General features: G+C 40.1%; 1 protein-coding gene across 1 annotated transcript; it reads left to right on the forward strand.

The window, feature by feature from the left end:
* The first annotated feature begins 5,839 nt into the window (after nt 1-5,839).
* On the forward strand, nt 5,840-15,286 carry LOC139286797 (transcription factor 12-like). Its single transcript, XM_070907713.1, has 12 exons — nt 5,840-5,908; nt 8,245-8,344; nt 9,092-9,234; nt 9,323-9,446; nt 9,529-9,602; nt 9,980-10,076; nt 10,173-10,246; nt 11,628-11,798; nt 12,518-12,623; nt 12,777-12,918; nt 14,405-14,634; nt 15,144-15,286. The coding sequence occupies exons 1-12, from the start codon at nt 5,840-5,842 to the stop codon at nt 15,284-15,286; spliced, it is 1,473 nt and encodes a 490-aa protein (XP_070763814.1).
* Nucleotides 15,287-17,029: the final 1,743 nt, after the last annotated feature.

The following is a 17,029-nucleotide window of genomic DNA, read 5'->3' on the forward strand; positions in this document are numbered from 1 at the left end:
GAGTATTTGTAGACGAACAAGCCCCACATATTTTTGGAATGAGATCGACACATTGGGTCCCCCAATAAGGAGTTATTGCCTCGAAAACTGTGTTGGAAAATGGGTCCATTGTCTTTGGAACGTGATTTAACTACTTAATTTTTTGGTGATAATTGACCAATTGGGTGTGATTATTTTCCTACAAGGACACCATTTAAATGGCAGTATTATATTAAGAAGGAAGATGATGGCATAGATACAGACAAGCCTGACTAGTAGAGCTACTTATGTCACGCGTTTATTTCATAGACACAATCTGCAACACATTTGTTGTGTATGTGTAACCCTACAGTTTAATTCCCTCTGTTTTTACAACAGTTTTTTAAAGCAGATTCATAATTCACAAAAATGATACAAGAGCCATTTAAGTTATAGAGGAATGAGTCTTTTAACTAGTCTGTATAAAATGTACTCTTATGGACTTTCCCACTATTTGGAAACATCTGGCCTGAAATGGAGAACACACTGTACAGTGCACAAATACACTTGCTATCTACAGTAGAGACAGTACAGTGACGAGAAACATATTTGATTTACATTTTGATTAAATACCTTTAATATACACTGAATGCTTTATTTTTTTTCCGTTCACAAATTGTATGAAAACCTTTGCTGAAAAATGATTGTGGAGTGTCAATAGTTGCTGAATGGTTGTTAAATTGTGTAAAATGTCAGTCACGATACCCGTATGAATGGAGCCATGCGAGGTGAGGCAGAAGGTTAGCATGGAGCAGCTATAGAGCAGCTCATACATGTATCTTATGTATGATATGATGGATCTTCTATTCTTCATTTTCTATGCAGAATATAGTGTCTGGTCTGGCCTCTGGTGTATGACATACAAATAAAACATTCATTTATCATACTAAAGGCCAATAAAAATGACAATGAACTTGTAGAAATGTAAATATTTACTCAGGCCTGTTTAGCCTTTGTTTTGTTTTTTAAACAAAGTAAAACAGAAGACCAGCGATGCAAAGTTGTGGGATTATCTTGTTAATTTAGTTGTGATGTGTGAAAGACTGAGATGTCATTGGTTGTTTTGGGAACAACAAACATTTTTCTCATATTCTGAACAGACAAATGCTTCAGTTATTATCAGATGGCCAAAATGTCTCCTGTTTATTGCTGGTGTAACTGATCTTTGCTTCAACATTTAGATATTCTTGACACTTTTTCCTTCTTTCCATAACGTATCACACGCATCCATCAAACCTTGTCATTTGCTGGCTTGTTAACAGCACCGGAGGTGTGGAACAGTGACACTTCATCTAAATCTCAAGAAAATGTTGTTTCCTTGTTAGTCATTGTTTTCTCACTCTATTTTTGACCTTCGGTTGCTGGCTATTCTGGACTGATTTATTTCACTGTCAATCTCCTGTCACTTCTGATTTGGGTTGGAAGCTCTCATGTCAGCAGTCGGTGCCCTTGCTCATTCCTCCGAATGTTAAGATTTACACAACCCTCCTCCCAAAGTTGCTGCCATTTTTGTGGCCCTATCATACCACGGTAACTACTTGCAATGTCTCCTCAATGTAACCTACTTAGTTATGAGCCATGTATAATATTATCTCACATGATACATGATGGCACACTTAAAGACATTTACTTCCCTAAAACACAACTTATTTTGTTCGTCGTAGAGTTTTGATTTCATGACATGCTCCCTGGAAATTCAGCAGATCACACATTAGACTGGCAGTGACCTAAAGCCACCCGTCTTCTCCTTGCATGTTATGGCGAATGTGGGACAGCGAGGTCACCGTGGTGGAGAGGTCGGTGAGTCTGGCTCTCACGTGCACCGTGCAGCTATGGCTGGTCCAATCCTCTTACAACCCCCACTTCTTCCAGCACTTCAGACTATGAGATCAGCTTGCTGTGGTCACGTCTTATCCTGCAGATACAGTAGATCCTCAGTACAGAGTCACGCCAGCAGGTATCAAACACCACAGCCAACCAGCTTACCTCTGTATGCCTGTTTATTTTTAAGATGCATTCACTGACATGTCCTCCAAAGGGAATTGTTTACAGATTGCTGTATGAATTGCTTTGGCATAAACGCAATTCTAGATATTTTAGAAAAAAAAAAAGCCAGACATTTAAATTCGTTTTATAATATTGGCAAACCAGGATTGTTTGGCCAGTTGTGTTTTTCAAGGCCAGACATAATCTCATCACAGTGACATCATACAGTTAATGTACAATATAAACCAGATTATTTGTCTGGGAAAATCAGCTCTACTTCTCTAGTGCTCATGCAAGAAATGTGTTGTTTTAATTGATAGGAAAGTAACTAGAGCTCAACAAGTTGATTAGTCCATTAACAGAAAATTATTGGCAGATTTTTTGATAACAGATTCAATTCAGGTTCAATGATGAAACTTCAAATTTAACTTCAAATTGAAGCACAAATGCCAAATACTTGATGGTTCCAGCTGAGGATTTGCTGCTTTTTTTTATTATAAATGATAGAAAACTGAATAACTGTGTGGTTTGGATTGTTTTTTTCAACACATCACCTTGGGTTATGGTAAATGAACATGGGTATATTTTATTATTTTCTGCTGTTTCAGAGACGAATAAATTATTAATGAATTGAAAAAATGATCTGCAGATTAATGAATAATACAAATAATTGTTAGTTAGTTATAGCCCTAAAAGTAACCAAAGGTGCTGTCATGTTTCTGTAAAAGCTAAATCTAAATGTTAGGATGGTGTCCTGTAACACTGACAGGTAAAAGTATCCATAGTGTGCCTTTTTTTGCCCTCATATACTGTTATCAGATCCCAAACATTATACTGTTAAGGCTAAAATGTGACGATACTTTTGTCCACTTCTTCTTTTGGTTTATCAGTTCAGTACCAGGGTGAAATATGGGAGTCCCTGGCTTTGACGTCACTTACACAACCTATCCCTGGCCGGGCTGTTATTGCAGATTTTATAGTGTTTTTTTTTCCTCTTCCTTTTTCTTGGCGTCCTGTGGAAGAGCGGATGGGAAATTCTGATGTCATCAACCTTGGCACAGCGGGACAGAGGAGCATGCAGACCCTCAGGGTGCCACGATTGGTGCCCATGTGTTTGTGCCCCGTAGATGGTGAAATAGATGGTGTGGTGCTGCCCGCCTGTGCTGCACCTGCGTCCCAGCATGCTGATTGATCAGTTTGGTCATGTGGAATGTCACCATCTGCTCCCCAGTCCCACTCACCCCTTCTTGTGTGAATGCCAATCACTGGCAGGAAGATAGTTATTTAAGCCATGTCAAATCAGGCGCATGACGATGAGCAATATGCCAACAACACTTGAAATGTGTGTTGCAGGCATAGTATGCACAACAGCACATCTTACAGTAAAAGGACAACCATGACTTCAGACTGCAAAGGGGTATTTGTTTTACTTTTATTTTTATTGGTTGACCACATCAATATATATGGGTTTCCTTCACAGAATTTAATCAGATTTTGTGCCCTTTACTAATATATTCTGCAAAAACTGAATTTCATAACAGGGCTGAAATAATGGTGTGAGTGTGTTTTTATTTTTTTGCATATAAAAGTCTCCATTACCTTTTTTTTTATTTGGAGCACAGCTCCTTATTTATTTCTCCTCCATTCCCTTCAGTTGCTCTTTTTTTGGCCTCTTAATGGCCAACAACGTATCAGGGGGCCATCAGCAGTGACATTCTTCATTGTAGAGCGTCATAACCAATGACATTTCAACCATGGGAAAATAAAGATATGCAAATTTGAACTCATTAACATTTGCATTACCTGTTTGAATAATCGCACTCCTGACAAGACTGCAATTAACTAAGATTGATGCAAAGTTCAGGGTTAGGGGACTGTATATATTTGCTCTTGGATCATTTACCCAAGATGTGTGTGTGTGTGTGTGTGTGTGTGTGTGTGTTACGCATGCTTAGTGTGTCAGATAGGAGAACTGATCTCAGTCAGAGGAAAAGGTCATTCACTAACCACTGGTGTTCCTGGATTATTTGTAAAAGCCCTGAATTTTGTTATAAATGTTTAGTGTAAGACACCTGTATTGAAAACATTTCCTCTTTGTAACTCAGGAGCTGCACTATTCCTGGAAAAAAGAAAGAAAGAAGGAAAGGTCCATAAATGATTGTTCTGATGAAGATGAAGGGACTGACCTCCTAACCCAGTTAACACTAGAGTGGATAGTCAGGATTAGACTTTGACTTTAAGGAAGCTGCACGGACTACACAGCTCACCTTCAGACAGATTGAAACCAGCAGACAATTTTGTTTGTTTGTCTCTCTGCTCTCAGATCAGTTTATTCCTACAGTAAACATTGGTCTCCTTATAAAGCCTCTGTTGCTCAAATATCAGTTTTCTAATCATTTAACTTGCTTAACACTTTCAGTTCTCTTTAAAATACAATACAAATCTCAAAAACATTTTTACAAATACGTGTTGACTATTTTTAAAATACACTAACTGTACAGTAGAAATCACATCGTGAAACCGTACATTTCATGACAGACTTGAATAGAAATAGATGTTATGGAAAGTTTCCAGTTAGTCTGGCCACACAACACACAGTCCCCATTTGGCTGCAGTGTAAAAACTGGAGGGTTAGTAAGACAATGTGTTTAAGATAAAGACTTTGCTGCTGTCTCAGTGGGAATTATTTGATCGGATTCTTGTGAGGTCTCTCTGGGACAAAATGCCTTGCCAGGACAGTGTGGCTCACTGCAGGTCTGAGCATCACGCCAACTGCAGTGTTTTTTTTCCTTTCTGGTGGATCGTATTTATGTAACATACAGAGAATACTGCACAAACTGCAGCAGGTCAGCTCCTTGTACTGTCTACACACCCTCTATTCTGGCTGTATTTTAATACGAGCAGTTCAGGCAGTTGACTTGTGAAGAAATTATCCAGAAATCAGAAATCAGAGTGTTTTGTTTGCACATGCAGGAGGTCACTGTCAACTTCAGCACCAGGGCAGCTGACAGTGGATTTTACCTCACACAGGAAGTCTGACTGTTTAGGGGTTTCACATTAGCAGATCACCCAGACAGACTACTGTATAAATAACCTTTAACCCAGCCTCTGGAGGAGCTTGCCACGCCACACGTGCCTACAAACGAAGACTTTGTTCTATTTGTAAATGTAGGTCAGACAGGGGTGTGGTATCTGTTTACTGGAAACCTTTACCTGTCAAACAGGAGATAATCTTCATGCCGTCATCACTCCTCACTGGTCCTGAGGAGGGATTTCTGACTTTGTTTGCATATGATATTACACTAAGATAGGGTGACAAAAGAATAGGATGACAGCTGAACAAAAAAAAATTTATAACTCACACTGGTGATGGCTTTTTTTCCCTGTCTTTGCTCTGGTGTGGTCAAGGTGTTTGGTCATGCGTGGGTGGGGAATTCCCTGATTATTACAAGTTCAGTTATTTACATGATGCCATTTTGCACAAACAGACTCCTTAATAGTCAACAAACACAAAACACTAAACACTACAGCCTGAGTATGTTTATTCCATAACTGAATTTTCTCTAATACAATTTTAAAAAAAGGATGCTCATAATATTCTGGACCAGGCTTGTACTACAGTAATAGCATCAAACCTTGGCCACCCCTCTCTGCTGCCTGGAATGGTCCAGCCCTTATTTGCATAAGTTGTCTGCGGGTAGCTGCATGACCAGCAGGGGTAGGTTAGGGGAAGGAGTGCATGTGGACTACATACACATGAGTAGTGACACGGACAGACGAGCTGTGTGTGGACTGTATTGTGAGCCTGGAGTCTTGCACTGAACCAGACCGAGTTATGAACTGTACTCATCCTGTCTCTGGCCCAGGAAACAACTCATTGATGTATTGCTACAACATGAAACCAGTGAGTACAATTCTTCTATTTCTATTTAATTTTCCAAAGGATACATGACACTGTCAGTGTGTTTGGTGATGATGCTGTCGTGCTCTTTATTTGTCTTCTCAGTTGTTCTGTTTTGTTTGTTGACACAGTGAAACACTTAGTTTCCAGCTTTTTCCGTGAACAGTGGTTGAAGAGTGTGTTCTTTAAGTGGCATTATCCAAAATGTTGCATCAGTAAGAAATGCATTCACATGTGCAACCCTGCATAAAAGTTACAATATTGTAATTTATTATGATAATCATTTTCTCATTTGGACGTACATTTTGGTGAAGCATTTTAGAGTTGGTGAGAATGTTTCCTACTCTGCACAGAACATTTGTGGCTGGTTTGCATGTGTGTCTTGTCTATAGTTTATGCTGAATGTGTCATTGTCACTTCCTTGAAGAGTTGTGTACATGGTATGAAGCTTATTCTTGTTTAAACTTAAGTGGTTGCAATTAATGCAAGAGTTTTGCATACAACATTTTAAGGTAAAAAGTGTCAAAGTGAGTTGCCCATTTGTCACTTGTTTGTTTGTTTGTTTATTTGGTTCCCCATTAACAGAATTTAAACCAAGGACACCTAAAAATTTAATTTTCTGACAATAAAAATAATCATTACCTACAAATCACACAACTCCACATGCAAAGCACCTAAAATAATGCCAGCATTCATGTAGCTATCACTGTAACACCTTACTCATTTTGACAAACTCGTGTTAAAATGCACCGGTGAGACTCTTGCTTCCTGTTAGCTAAGCACCATGTAGTCAAGCCTGGCAGCAGAAAACATCTTGACATGAAGCAGATTGCTGCTATTTCTATTTGATTTAACCCTGCTATGTTGGAGCAGTCCCTCGACCACTGCAGCCATTATCAAAGGCAGCTTTGATCTCTGTGAGACTAACCATATCCAGACATCGTGGATCACAGAGGCAGAAAATTGGTTGCATGTGGCTGGAGTTGGCCATGGTGGAGCACAGCATAGGCCCTGAATAGCAAGTTGATATTTCACTCATCGAGCATGATAATGCTGTGTGTGTTTACAATGGAAAAGTGTAGCTGTTTGTTCCTTTTGTACAAGTTTACATTTATTTTTGCATTTCTAAAGTAACTTTAGAAGTGCAACTAATAGATTGCCAAAAAGGACATGTGCTCAAAATGATTATTTCAAGCAAATATGGTATAGGTTTAATAGTATTTCAGTTCTCTCTTAGCTGTGGTCTTCATTTGCTGAAGAAAGTCCCTTATCATTTGTGATACCATGATTGATGGTTCCTAAATCAATGCTATGCTAAAAGAGGATGCCATGGTGACGGCCCCTCTCCAGCGGGGGCCAGAGAGGGCGTGCTGGGGCGGGGGTGTGACCATTATTAACGGGTCGCCTGCTATGCTGATGGTAAGGAGGACAATTGGCTTTATCCTCCGCCATATGCTGCCCATGGCGGCTCAGACGGGCCCAGTGTCGGCAGGGGCTCCTCTGTTTGGCCTAGCCCACAATCACCATGGGACTCATGCCAGCCAGGGTCACGGCTGCGTGTGTGTGTGTGTGCTTAAGTGCGTGTGTCTTTGTGTGTGTGTGTGAGCCTGTGAGTGTGCTTGCACACGCATACTCAAGAGAGTCTTTAATAGCCTGCTTTACAGAACTTGTCGTCCGGGTAACTGACACCCCATTGATGCTGCGCAGGGAGGTTTATTTTCATTTCCTGGGGCACATCAAAGCAATCGAGGGAGGTGCAGGTGCAGCCCAGACCTCTTGGTGTGTTTGAGTGAGTGAGCATGTGTTGGTGTGTTTTGTGTGCATATGTGCAGTTTCTAGCATTGTGCTTTACAATTAAAAGAAGAAAAAAACATTAGTCAAAGGTATCTTTAGTTTAATTGTATTTACAATATTTTGGTTCCTACAGAAAGGGATCATTAAGGGTGAGACTCAGCTCTCTGTTTGGTTTCTTTCCGAGGACAAAGTATGCGAAGGCCTTTAATTCAGTTTTATTTGGAAGGGAATTGTATCCCAGTCTTCTGAAGCCAGCCCAACCTGATCATGATTAGGGCAGGGATTTCTCATGGTGAATGGTTCCTAAATCCGGATGAGGAGGTGCATGGATCTGCAGCTTATGGATTATCGCAATAGCTCTAAGTGTGCATCAGCTCTCTGCTTTGTTTTCGTAATACTGGTGCTTCAGCTCGCATTCACAGTATTCATGCGTTTGTGTCAATAAGATTGGTTTGAGTGATACAGACACACCATTGTTTTTTGTACATTATGTTGTGGTTCAAAGTTGTTTTCCAACAATGCCTTAAACAAGCTCTTCTCTTTAGATTTATGGGCAGTCTCCCACTAACGATGACATCAACCACAACTCATCTTTCCATCCATCCACCAAGGCCCCCAGCAATGTGTTCGCAAGCACCTTCTTCGGTGAGCTCAAACAATCCAAGATGAACATGATTATTCATCACTGTAATAAGAACATTTTGCTTTGGTTCAGTGTTCACTCAAACCCGTCGTCCCTTTAGTATTGTGCCACCTACATATACAAATACTATTTGAGTTTTCAGGGATACCAAAACAACCATGTTGTCGTTCAGCAAGTACAATGTTTACCATGTAAACCGTCTTAGTTTAGTTTGTTAGCATGTTGCTGAGGCTCATGGGAATATCATGAGTTTTGCAGGCATTTGGTGATAAACCAAAGTGATTCAAATTCATCCTTAGGGGGACATGAATGTGTGCACCAAATTTCATTGCAATCCACCCAGTGTCAACCTCATGGTGGCGCTAGAGGAACAGTCAGAGGATCACCAAAGTCACTAGGATTCATCCTCTGGGGACCATGGATGTCTGGCAGTCCATCCAATAGTTGTTGAGATATTTCAGTCTTGGGGATAAAAGAACCATTCAAACAATGGCATAAAAAAAGAATTAAGATGACATTAATTACATTGGAGTTTACTCATATTTAAAGATCCTGTTAAAACTGGGCATTTCCAATGATTCTCAGAGCTCAGATAAAGATTGTCACATCAGTTATATAAATTGTCCAGCCATTGATTGAGTGATAGGGCTTCATTGTCTCCAGAGAGGCCGCTATAGAGCTCCATGACTTGACTGGCTGCTTGAGATGCTGCCCCAGTGCCGGCTCTAACATATCGTTATCCGTTTTAGAGGGGACAAGCAATTCGCCCAACATCTGGAATGCTGTAAATGGGCTGAACCAGCAGGGCTATGAAGGTGCACTGGGAGCAGCCACAACCCACCAAACACAGCCGGGGAGCTACAGCAACATGCAACCGCCGCACAATCACCTGGTGAGATTTACCTTCAGGACCTTGGATGTTGACAGCACAGCACTTTTTGAACCCCAGAGGATTAAATGTGTGTTTGTTTATTGTTCAGGACTACTCTCCACATTCAGTGATGGCTGCTGATATGAACAGGGGACTCCCACCAATGTCCACTTTTCACCGCAACAATACGGCATCATGCACCCCGTCAATCAACACCTCAGAGAGTTCAACAGGTGAGGAAATAGAGTAAATAACCTTCACTGGTTATTTCTGCTCTTTAGTGTAATATTTTACAATGGGTGTTTTTCTTTTCAGTCTCAGGGAGCCATAGAAATGTGTCAGGAGGAGGGTCACAGACAGGCGATACCTTGGGCAAAGCTCTGGCCTCTGTAAGTATGCACCACCCTAATCCCATTAGACCGGCTCATCTATGCCCTGTTATGTTCAAACAGTCAGACCAGAGCATAAAACCAAGCCCTGAGAGCCCCAGTGGTATAATGCAAAAGGAAAATAGCTGTTCATCCCTGCCAAGAACAGACTAGTGCATATTAACGAAGGGCTTCTCTCGTGCTGCTGGACTTTTTATTGGCTGCTGACTAGTAAAATGACCAGAATTGATGAGTTTAGTTCAGGTTACGAGCCTGCTCCAAAGGCTGTGGCAGCAGCTGTAAAACCTTACGCAGAAATGACAAGTTGTGCCTTTAAAATGATCCATGCCTTACCCCCACTCCTCCCCCTCCTTCCCTCTCTCCCTGTCTGCTGCCAGATTTATTCCCCCGATCACACCAGCAGCAGCTTCCCCTCCAGTTCATCCACACCGGTGAGGTCTCCGTCCCCACTGACAAACTCAGCCGACCCTGCAGGTAAACTGGACTAACACTGCCCAGAGTGAAGTATTATTTACATTCTGTATATTCCAACACCTTCATGGTCTAATTTGGTTGTTTTCTTCCTCTCAGGTGCCAACATGTGGCCCCGGAGCTCAGTTCAGGCACCAGTCTCACCACACTATGAGTCTTCACTTATATCATTGGTAAAGACATGCCTGAAGTTTAAATTACTTATTGCGTCATATAGTGATAATGGATGGATGGATATATAAATAAATGATAAATGAAACTCATGAGAGCATTGCAGCTAATATGATATGGAAGTGAAGGAATATATGAATATGAAGAAAATATAATACATTAAGAAAGACAAATAGCAAATATTAAAGATACCTTAAAAAATATCAAATATCAAAAGAATCAAACAGACTTAACAGGCACCATAAAAGTATATTCAAACAAATAATGAACAGTAGAATGTATAAATGCATGAAAATACCAATATCATACAATAATAATAATAATAATAATAATGTTTGCTTAATATAGCCTACGTGTTCAAGGCTCACAGCAAAAAAAGTAGCTTTGCAACAAACTGTAGCAAATGGCTATGAATGAGGGAAAACTGAAAAAAACAAACAAACTGTACACTTATAGCTTGCGTTGTACATAAAGTGTGGATTGAAATTTTACTGGAATGAACCTTGAAGGAATAGTTTGATCTTTTGGGAAATATTCTCATTTGCTTTCTTCCCGAGAGTTAGCTGAGAAGATCGACACCACTCTCGTGTCTCTCCAGTAAATACATACAGCTACAGCCAGCAGCCATTTAGCTTAGCTCAGCATAAAGACTGGAAACAGGGGAAAAAGCTAGCCTCACTTTGTCTAAATGTAACATGCCATTAGCGCCTTTAAGGGTCACTAATGACACGTTATATCTTGTTTGTTTAATCTGTACAAAAAGCGGACGTGTAAACGACGAGTTGCGTTTTTACAGGATTTATGTGCTGCACTGGTCGCCTGGCAGCCTCGAGGTCACGACAAGACACCAGGAAGTCACTGCATCCTGCCAATAAATAGAGCCAGGCTAGCTGTTTCCCTCTGTGTCTACTCTTTATATTAAGTTAAGCTAACCGGCTGCTGGCTGTAGCTTCATATTTAATGCACAGACATGAAACTGTCGATCTTGTCATTATCTCTCAGCAGGGAAGTGAATGAATTGTGACTTACTTGACGTTTTTTGTCAAAAAATGCTGTTTTTTGAAAGAATGAATTTTAGAGCTGCAATTTGTAAAACAAAATGTCCCTTCTTTATTTAACATAGAGGACATTATGTGTTATGGTGATTTATTGTATTAGTTTCTGTTTTGTATTGTTATTGCCTATTGTTGAGTTTGTCTTTTGTAGTGTCTCTTGTGTATTTGTTGTTGAGTTCTATGTATTTAAAAGGCCCATCTAGGGATGGGCAATACAAATTAGCTTAGGCTATAATGTGCTGTGGTGTGTGACATTGGTTTATGCTACATACTTGTCCCTATACAAATAAACATTCAATAAATTAAAAACTGTTGTTGGTGTTTGCAGTCTCAGGTGGAGGACCGACTGGACAGACTGGACGATGTGATCCACGTCCTGAGGAACCACGCTGTGGGCCCCGGTCTGCCCACTGACATCCAGGGCCTGCTGAACCAGAACCACCACGGCCACCCGGGATCTGCCAGCACTCTGCCGCTCGTCGCTCACCCTCCATCCATGGTTAACAACCATTTTTTTTAAGTATTTAAGGAAGGACAGGGAAGCATGTATGGAAATTCCATGTTGTGTGTGTGTACAGTATGTATGTGTGTGCTGGTATTCAGTTTCAGGAATTTTCCACCAGTTATGTCTGCATGTTTTCCTCATGTAAAGGTTGTTGTCCTTGAAATAGGAAACTGAGCACAATGGGAGAGCACTGTGACGCGTCGCCCTTGTGTGGAGAGCGTACAGTATGTGCAGACTCTAATTCCACTGTGGGGTGATGGGGAACGCCCGCGTCGTGCACTCCTATTCCAGCATGTTTCCCTTTCACCAGACCAGGGGATTTTGGCCCAGCTGGAGTGGAAGTATATGCAGGGGAAAGGGGTTTTTAGCCTAATCCTTTAGGGCAGGGGGGTATTAAATTCTCTCACTTTTATTTTTCCAAATGATTTGTCGGTTAGACGTGAATCATTCCTGAAGAGAATTAGTGGTATGTTTAGGAGTGTATAGTAGTTTTAAGGGAAGGATTAAGATTGTCAGAGATTAAATTAATTCTGTAGAGCGAGAGATCTACCCAGTGTTACGCCGGAAATGAGGGGGCAGATGTTGGGTTTGTGACTTATTTGTCATTGGTTGGATCTAAGAGTTGTACACTGTATGTGGCTGATCCAGGCCCGCTGTCTTATGAACACATGAATATTGCCCTTATCTCATCCCGTTCTCTTTGTGTCATAAAGGTTGAAGCTGTCAATATGAACAACAACCACTCAGCCTTCCAGAGCCGCACACAAAATGGCCACCCGTACCCAGCCAGACAGAGGGCCACGCTTCAGCCCATGCAAGGTGGAGGCAGAGGCGAGTCATTCCTCTCATCTATCTGCTGCTGCATTCATATATTTCACCTCCTTTATCTGTGCTTTTGAACCTTTGAACTGACTTAAGAGATGTCACAGTTTATTATTATTCTTATTTTTTATTTTGTGTGATCTCCCACAGGAAGTCTGGGAGTTCTGGGTAATCTGGAGCTGAAGATGGAAAGCGGGGAAAGGGAAGAGATGATGCACACCAATCACAGCCACAGCTCTGACAGCCAGAGATCAGATGACGAGACTGATCACAAAACACAGGAAGAAAACAGGTAAACTGTCCCACTTTGCTGCTTTCCATTGAGACTCATTGTGTTGAAATGTTTGTGGTGTACATTAATCTGAAAAGTAAGAATAAAAAATAAGATATAAGTATTTTGTGAATGTAAAGTAGTACGGCAGATTTCAAAATAAAAGTCCCCCACTCACAGGCAAGTATTAGAGCCTTCTTGCCAATTTAAGATACTGTCAGACCCCCTGCTGTGAAGGGCAGCTGTGTCCAGGCAAGCCTATTTAGCTCTGCCTCATATTTCTTCTTCATGTCGGATTAAGTTGCACTGAATTAAATGAGGAAAAAAGAGGAGCTGCCAGGACATACAGTCAATGGTTAAGACATCAATGATATGAAGGTGTATTTTGGTAATGGGGTTATCCAAAAAAAATCCCCAAAACACAAGGGGGCCAAAATAAGTATTTTTACAGTATCTTTCCGCTGTCCTCAGTAGCCATTAAGAGTCAAATACAGCTGGGTTGAGTTTTCACTGCACTCTATTATTTGTAAATAATTTTTCATCATATGAAAGTTCCCAGAGGCCAGAGTGACATCAACAAATTGCTTGTTTTATATGGCCAACAGTTCAAAACCCAAATATATTCAAATTACAAAAATATAAAACTGAGAAAAGCAGCAAATCCTCACATTTGAGATGCTGAAAATGTTTTGTTTGGTATTTTTTGCTTAATAAATAAATTAATAGTTGCAGATTAATTTGCTGTTCAACTATCAATTAATAAACAAATTGTTTCAGCTTTGTGACATCAGACTTGAATATTGATGATGAAGGATGGTATTTTAAGTTCATTAATATGGTTTGGATATTAAATGAGCCACTTGAAAAATGTATAAATAAAGATTTATAAAGTCAGTGATTTAAAACCAGACTGTATGTCATGAAAATTTCACTGGTTAATGTGAGTGCCTGGCCTGGTGTCTCTAATTTCTGAAGTCAGAACAAACCTCTTCAGGACATCTAGTTTAAAGATATCGATTTTTATATATGTATTTGTTTTTGTTTTTGTTTCTTATTCAAACTGAATGAGACAATGATTGAAAAGAAACAGATTATCGAAATGTGACTAAAAGTGCATCTCTTGATTATCAGTCGTTATTGACTGTTAGGGGTTTTCTAAAATAAATGCATGGATTAATTATTCATAAATGTGAGCCTGATCACATGAGCTTGTCGTCAATGTGTAGTATGTAAGCCCCTTTTACAGAACAAATGAGGGTGTATCGGATGACCTCAGGAGACTCAACAACATGATGTCAGCTCTGTGACCAGCAGAGGGCAGAGACATCCACAATATAACACAACACTTGCATGTGATCCACTGAAGCGTTCACTTAGATCCATTTAAGCTTGAATATGATATATATAATATGTTTTAATAACATCAATATGTCATTTAGGAGTTAAAAGAGTCAGACAATAAATTGTATCCTTACCAGCATTTTCTCATACCTTGTTGATGTTGTAGTAACCATGAGGATGAGGACCTGAGCCCGGAGCAGAAGGCCGAACGTGAGCGTGAGAGGAGGATGGCCAATAACGCCCGTGAACGCCTGCGTGTGCGGGATATCAACGAGGCCTTTAAGGAGCTGGGTCACATGTGTCAGCTGCACCTGAAGAGTGAGAAGCCACAGACCAAGCTGCTGGTGCTGCACCAGGCCGTGGCAGTGATCCTGAGCCTGGAACAACAAGTCAGAGGTCAGTGCGTCCTCCTCTCTGATGATCCCACCTCAGAGGGAGCTGCAAAGATGGGGCCTTGTCTCTGTGTCAAGTCAAATAAGTAAAAGAGAGAGTGAAAATAAAGTGGAGAATAAGTTAGAAACCTACAACTAGGGGTTGGGAGTGAGTGTAGGAGAGTAACCACAGTTTATCCAGAGTAAAATATCTCATCATTTGATCCATTGTTAATATTAAAATATTGATTAGAGCAGCTTTAAAGCCCCTATGAGCAGAATTTAAAATGTTCTAACTTTGGCATCGCCTTGTCTTTGTATTAAAAAAGACAATAATAATTGATGATACACTAAGATTAATAATGGCAGAAAAGTCAACAGCAAAAGCAGAATTCGTGAGGTATTTTCCAGCAGTTTCCCCGGAACTAAAATACCTGAATCTGCATCACACAGGGGATGGAAATGAATAATATCCGTGTACTACCATATGTCTTCAGTGCCTTTATTTAGTCAAATGCTTGTTGAATCCCACAGAGAGGAACCTGAACCCGAAGGCAGCGTGCCTGCGGAGGAGAGAGGAAGAGAAGGCATCTGCAGTCATGACGGATCCACAGTCCATGCATCTTTCTTTCCACCCCAGTCTGACAGACCCAGCGAACCCCATGGGCCACCTCTGAACATCTGGTAATAACTACATCAAATCCAAATACAGTTTCATGTCAGAGATAGACAAAATGCTACCAAACCATGATGTCTTGATTTTTAGAGATATTAAACAGTAAACAGGTGGATATTTCTATTTTTGATATAAAGCGTATTTCAAAAGAGCTACTGAAAAAATTCATTAATAATATTTATATACCACTGTGTCTCTTTGATGTCCAGATGTTGAGTGAAGAGCATCCAGCTGTTTTTGGACGTCCAGCGTTTCTCCTGAATTCGGACCAGAGCGGAGAGGTCGACGCTCTCTTAAAATAAAGCGTGATGCAGTTGAACAATCATCTCCTCACCTCCCGAACGGACTTCTAACTTTGTGCCTAAACTTTACTTGTAATAGACAAATGCATTGTAAGCTGCAGATGTTTTGTACATATTTTGTATATTTATTAATTATCTGTCTGTTTAATTATATATCTGAAAGGATGAAACCTGGTAGTGACAAGGTGTCATCTGCAGTTTGATTTTTGGCAGAGCCAGATGTGTTTCTGACTGACTTTTACAGTGTGTCACTATTTACCACGTTCACTCGTGATTTCCACCGAGCTCAGAGGACTGACATTTCCATATTTGTGTGTTCAGACAACGGATTTCATTTGTCTTGTGGTGTGTGTGTGAGAGAGGGAGTATGTGAGCTGCTGTGTGAGTGTGTGTGTGTTAGTTTTGCAGGAGTTTGACCATTCTGTGAATGAACAGATCTCCGAGAATGTTCTTTAACACGTGGGCATCATCTGTTATTTGTATGTTTGTTACAAATTTGTGTTATAGCACTGTTAACAGGATTACATTCAATGATTCACTGGTGGACAGAATCTTCTTCTTCTCAGTGTAATTATTTCTCTTCAGATGTAGTCGAAGCTCTTTGCATGTTTGAGTTTTTAATAGAAGATTTCAGCTTTTTTCTAAGTTATGTAACTTATCTTTTATACAAATATTGTGAATTTCATAATGTCTCTATTTACTTTTGTCACTCTGATTTTACACAAAAAAAACCTTTTTTGTGCAGTTTTACTAGACGTAGCCACACTTCACGCTCTGAGCAATACGGTATTACAGAATAATTGATGTCTTGTTTGCTTATCACATTGCTGAACAAATAATAAATAATAATCAAACATAATCTGAAATATTCCTATCATAACATGTACAGTATGTGTACAGTTTGAAGTAGCCTACAGGCATGTGTCAAAATGATAATGTAGCAATAAATGTCTTTTTTCAAATAGTTTCAGTCTGTATGTTCTGTAAGCACACATGCACACACACCTACTGTTTATACAGTACAGTACAGTGGTACATACAACAATGTAAAGTCCTGCACTCTAAAGTGGCCTACTGTTAGTGTGCATTTGGATAACAATTTGCTAGAATGGGTCAGTGAAATAAATAAATATCTTCAAAATGTACTTAAAGTAGTGTGCTTGGCCCCTGTGACAGATAAATGATCACATATTACATTATTAGATGGTTATAGTTATTGTTGTAGCTGATCCAGGAGCAGCTAGTTTTAGTTACTTTATATGCAGTTCTGTTGTTTCACCTAGTGGTTCCCAACCTAGGGGTGGGGCCCCTCCAAAGGGGCACTTAATAAATCTGGGAAGTTTTGAGATGATTAACGAGGATAGGAAAGAAATAAGTTCTGAGTAGTTCTGAAAGTAATGATCACTACTCAGAACTTGTACAACGTGTAATATTACACAATG

The sequence above is a fragment of the Enoplosus armatus genome, chromosome 6 (assembly GCF_043641665.1).
Source record: "Enoplosus armatus isolate fEnoArm2 chromosome 6, fEnoArm2.hap1, whole genome shotgun sequence".
NCBI classification, from domain to species: domain Eukaryota; kingdom Metazoa; phylum Chordata; class Actinopteri; order Centrarchiformes; family Enoplosidae; genus Enoplosus; species Enoplosus armatus.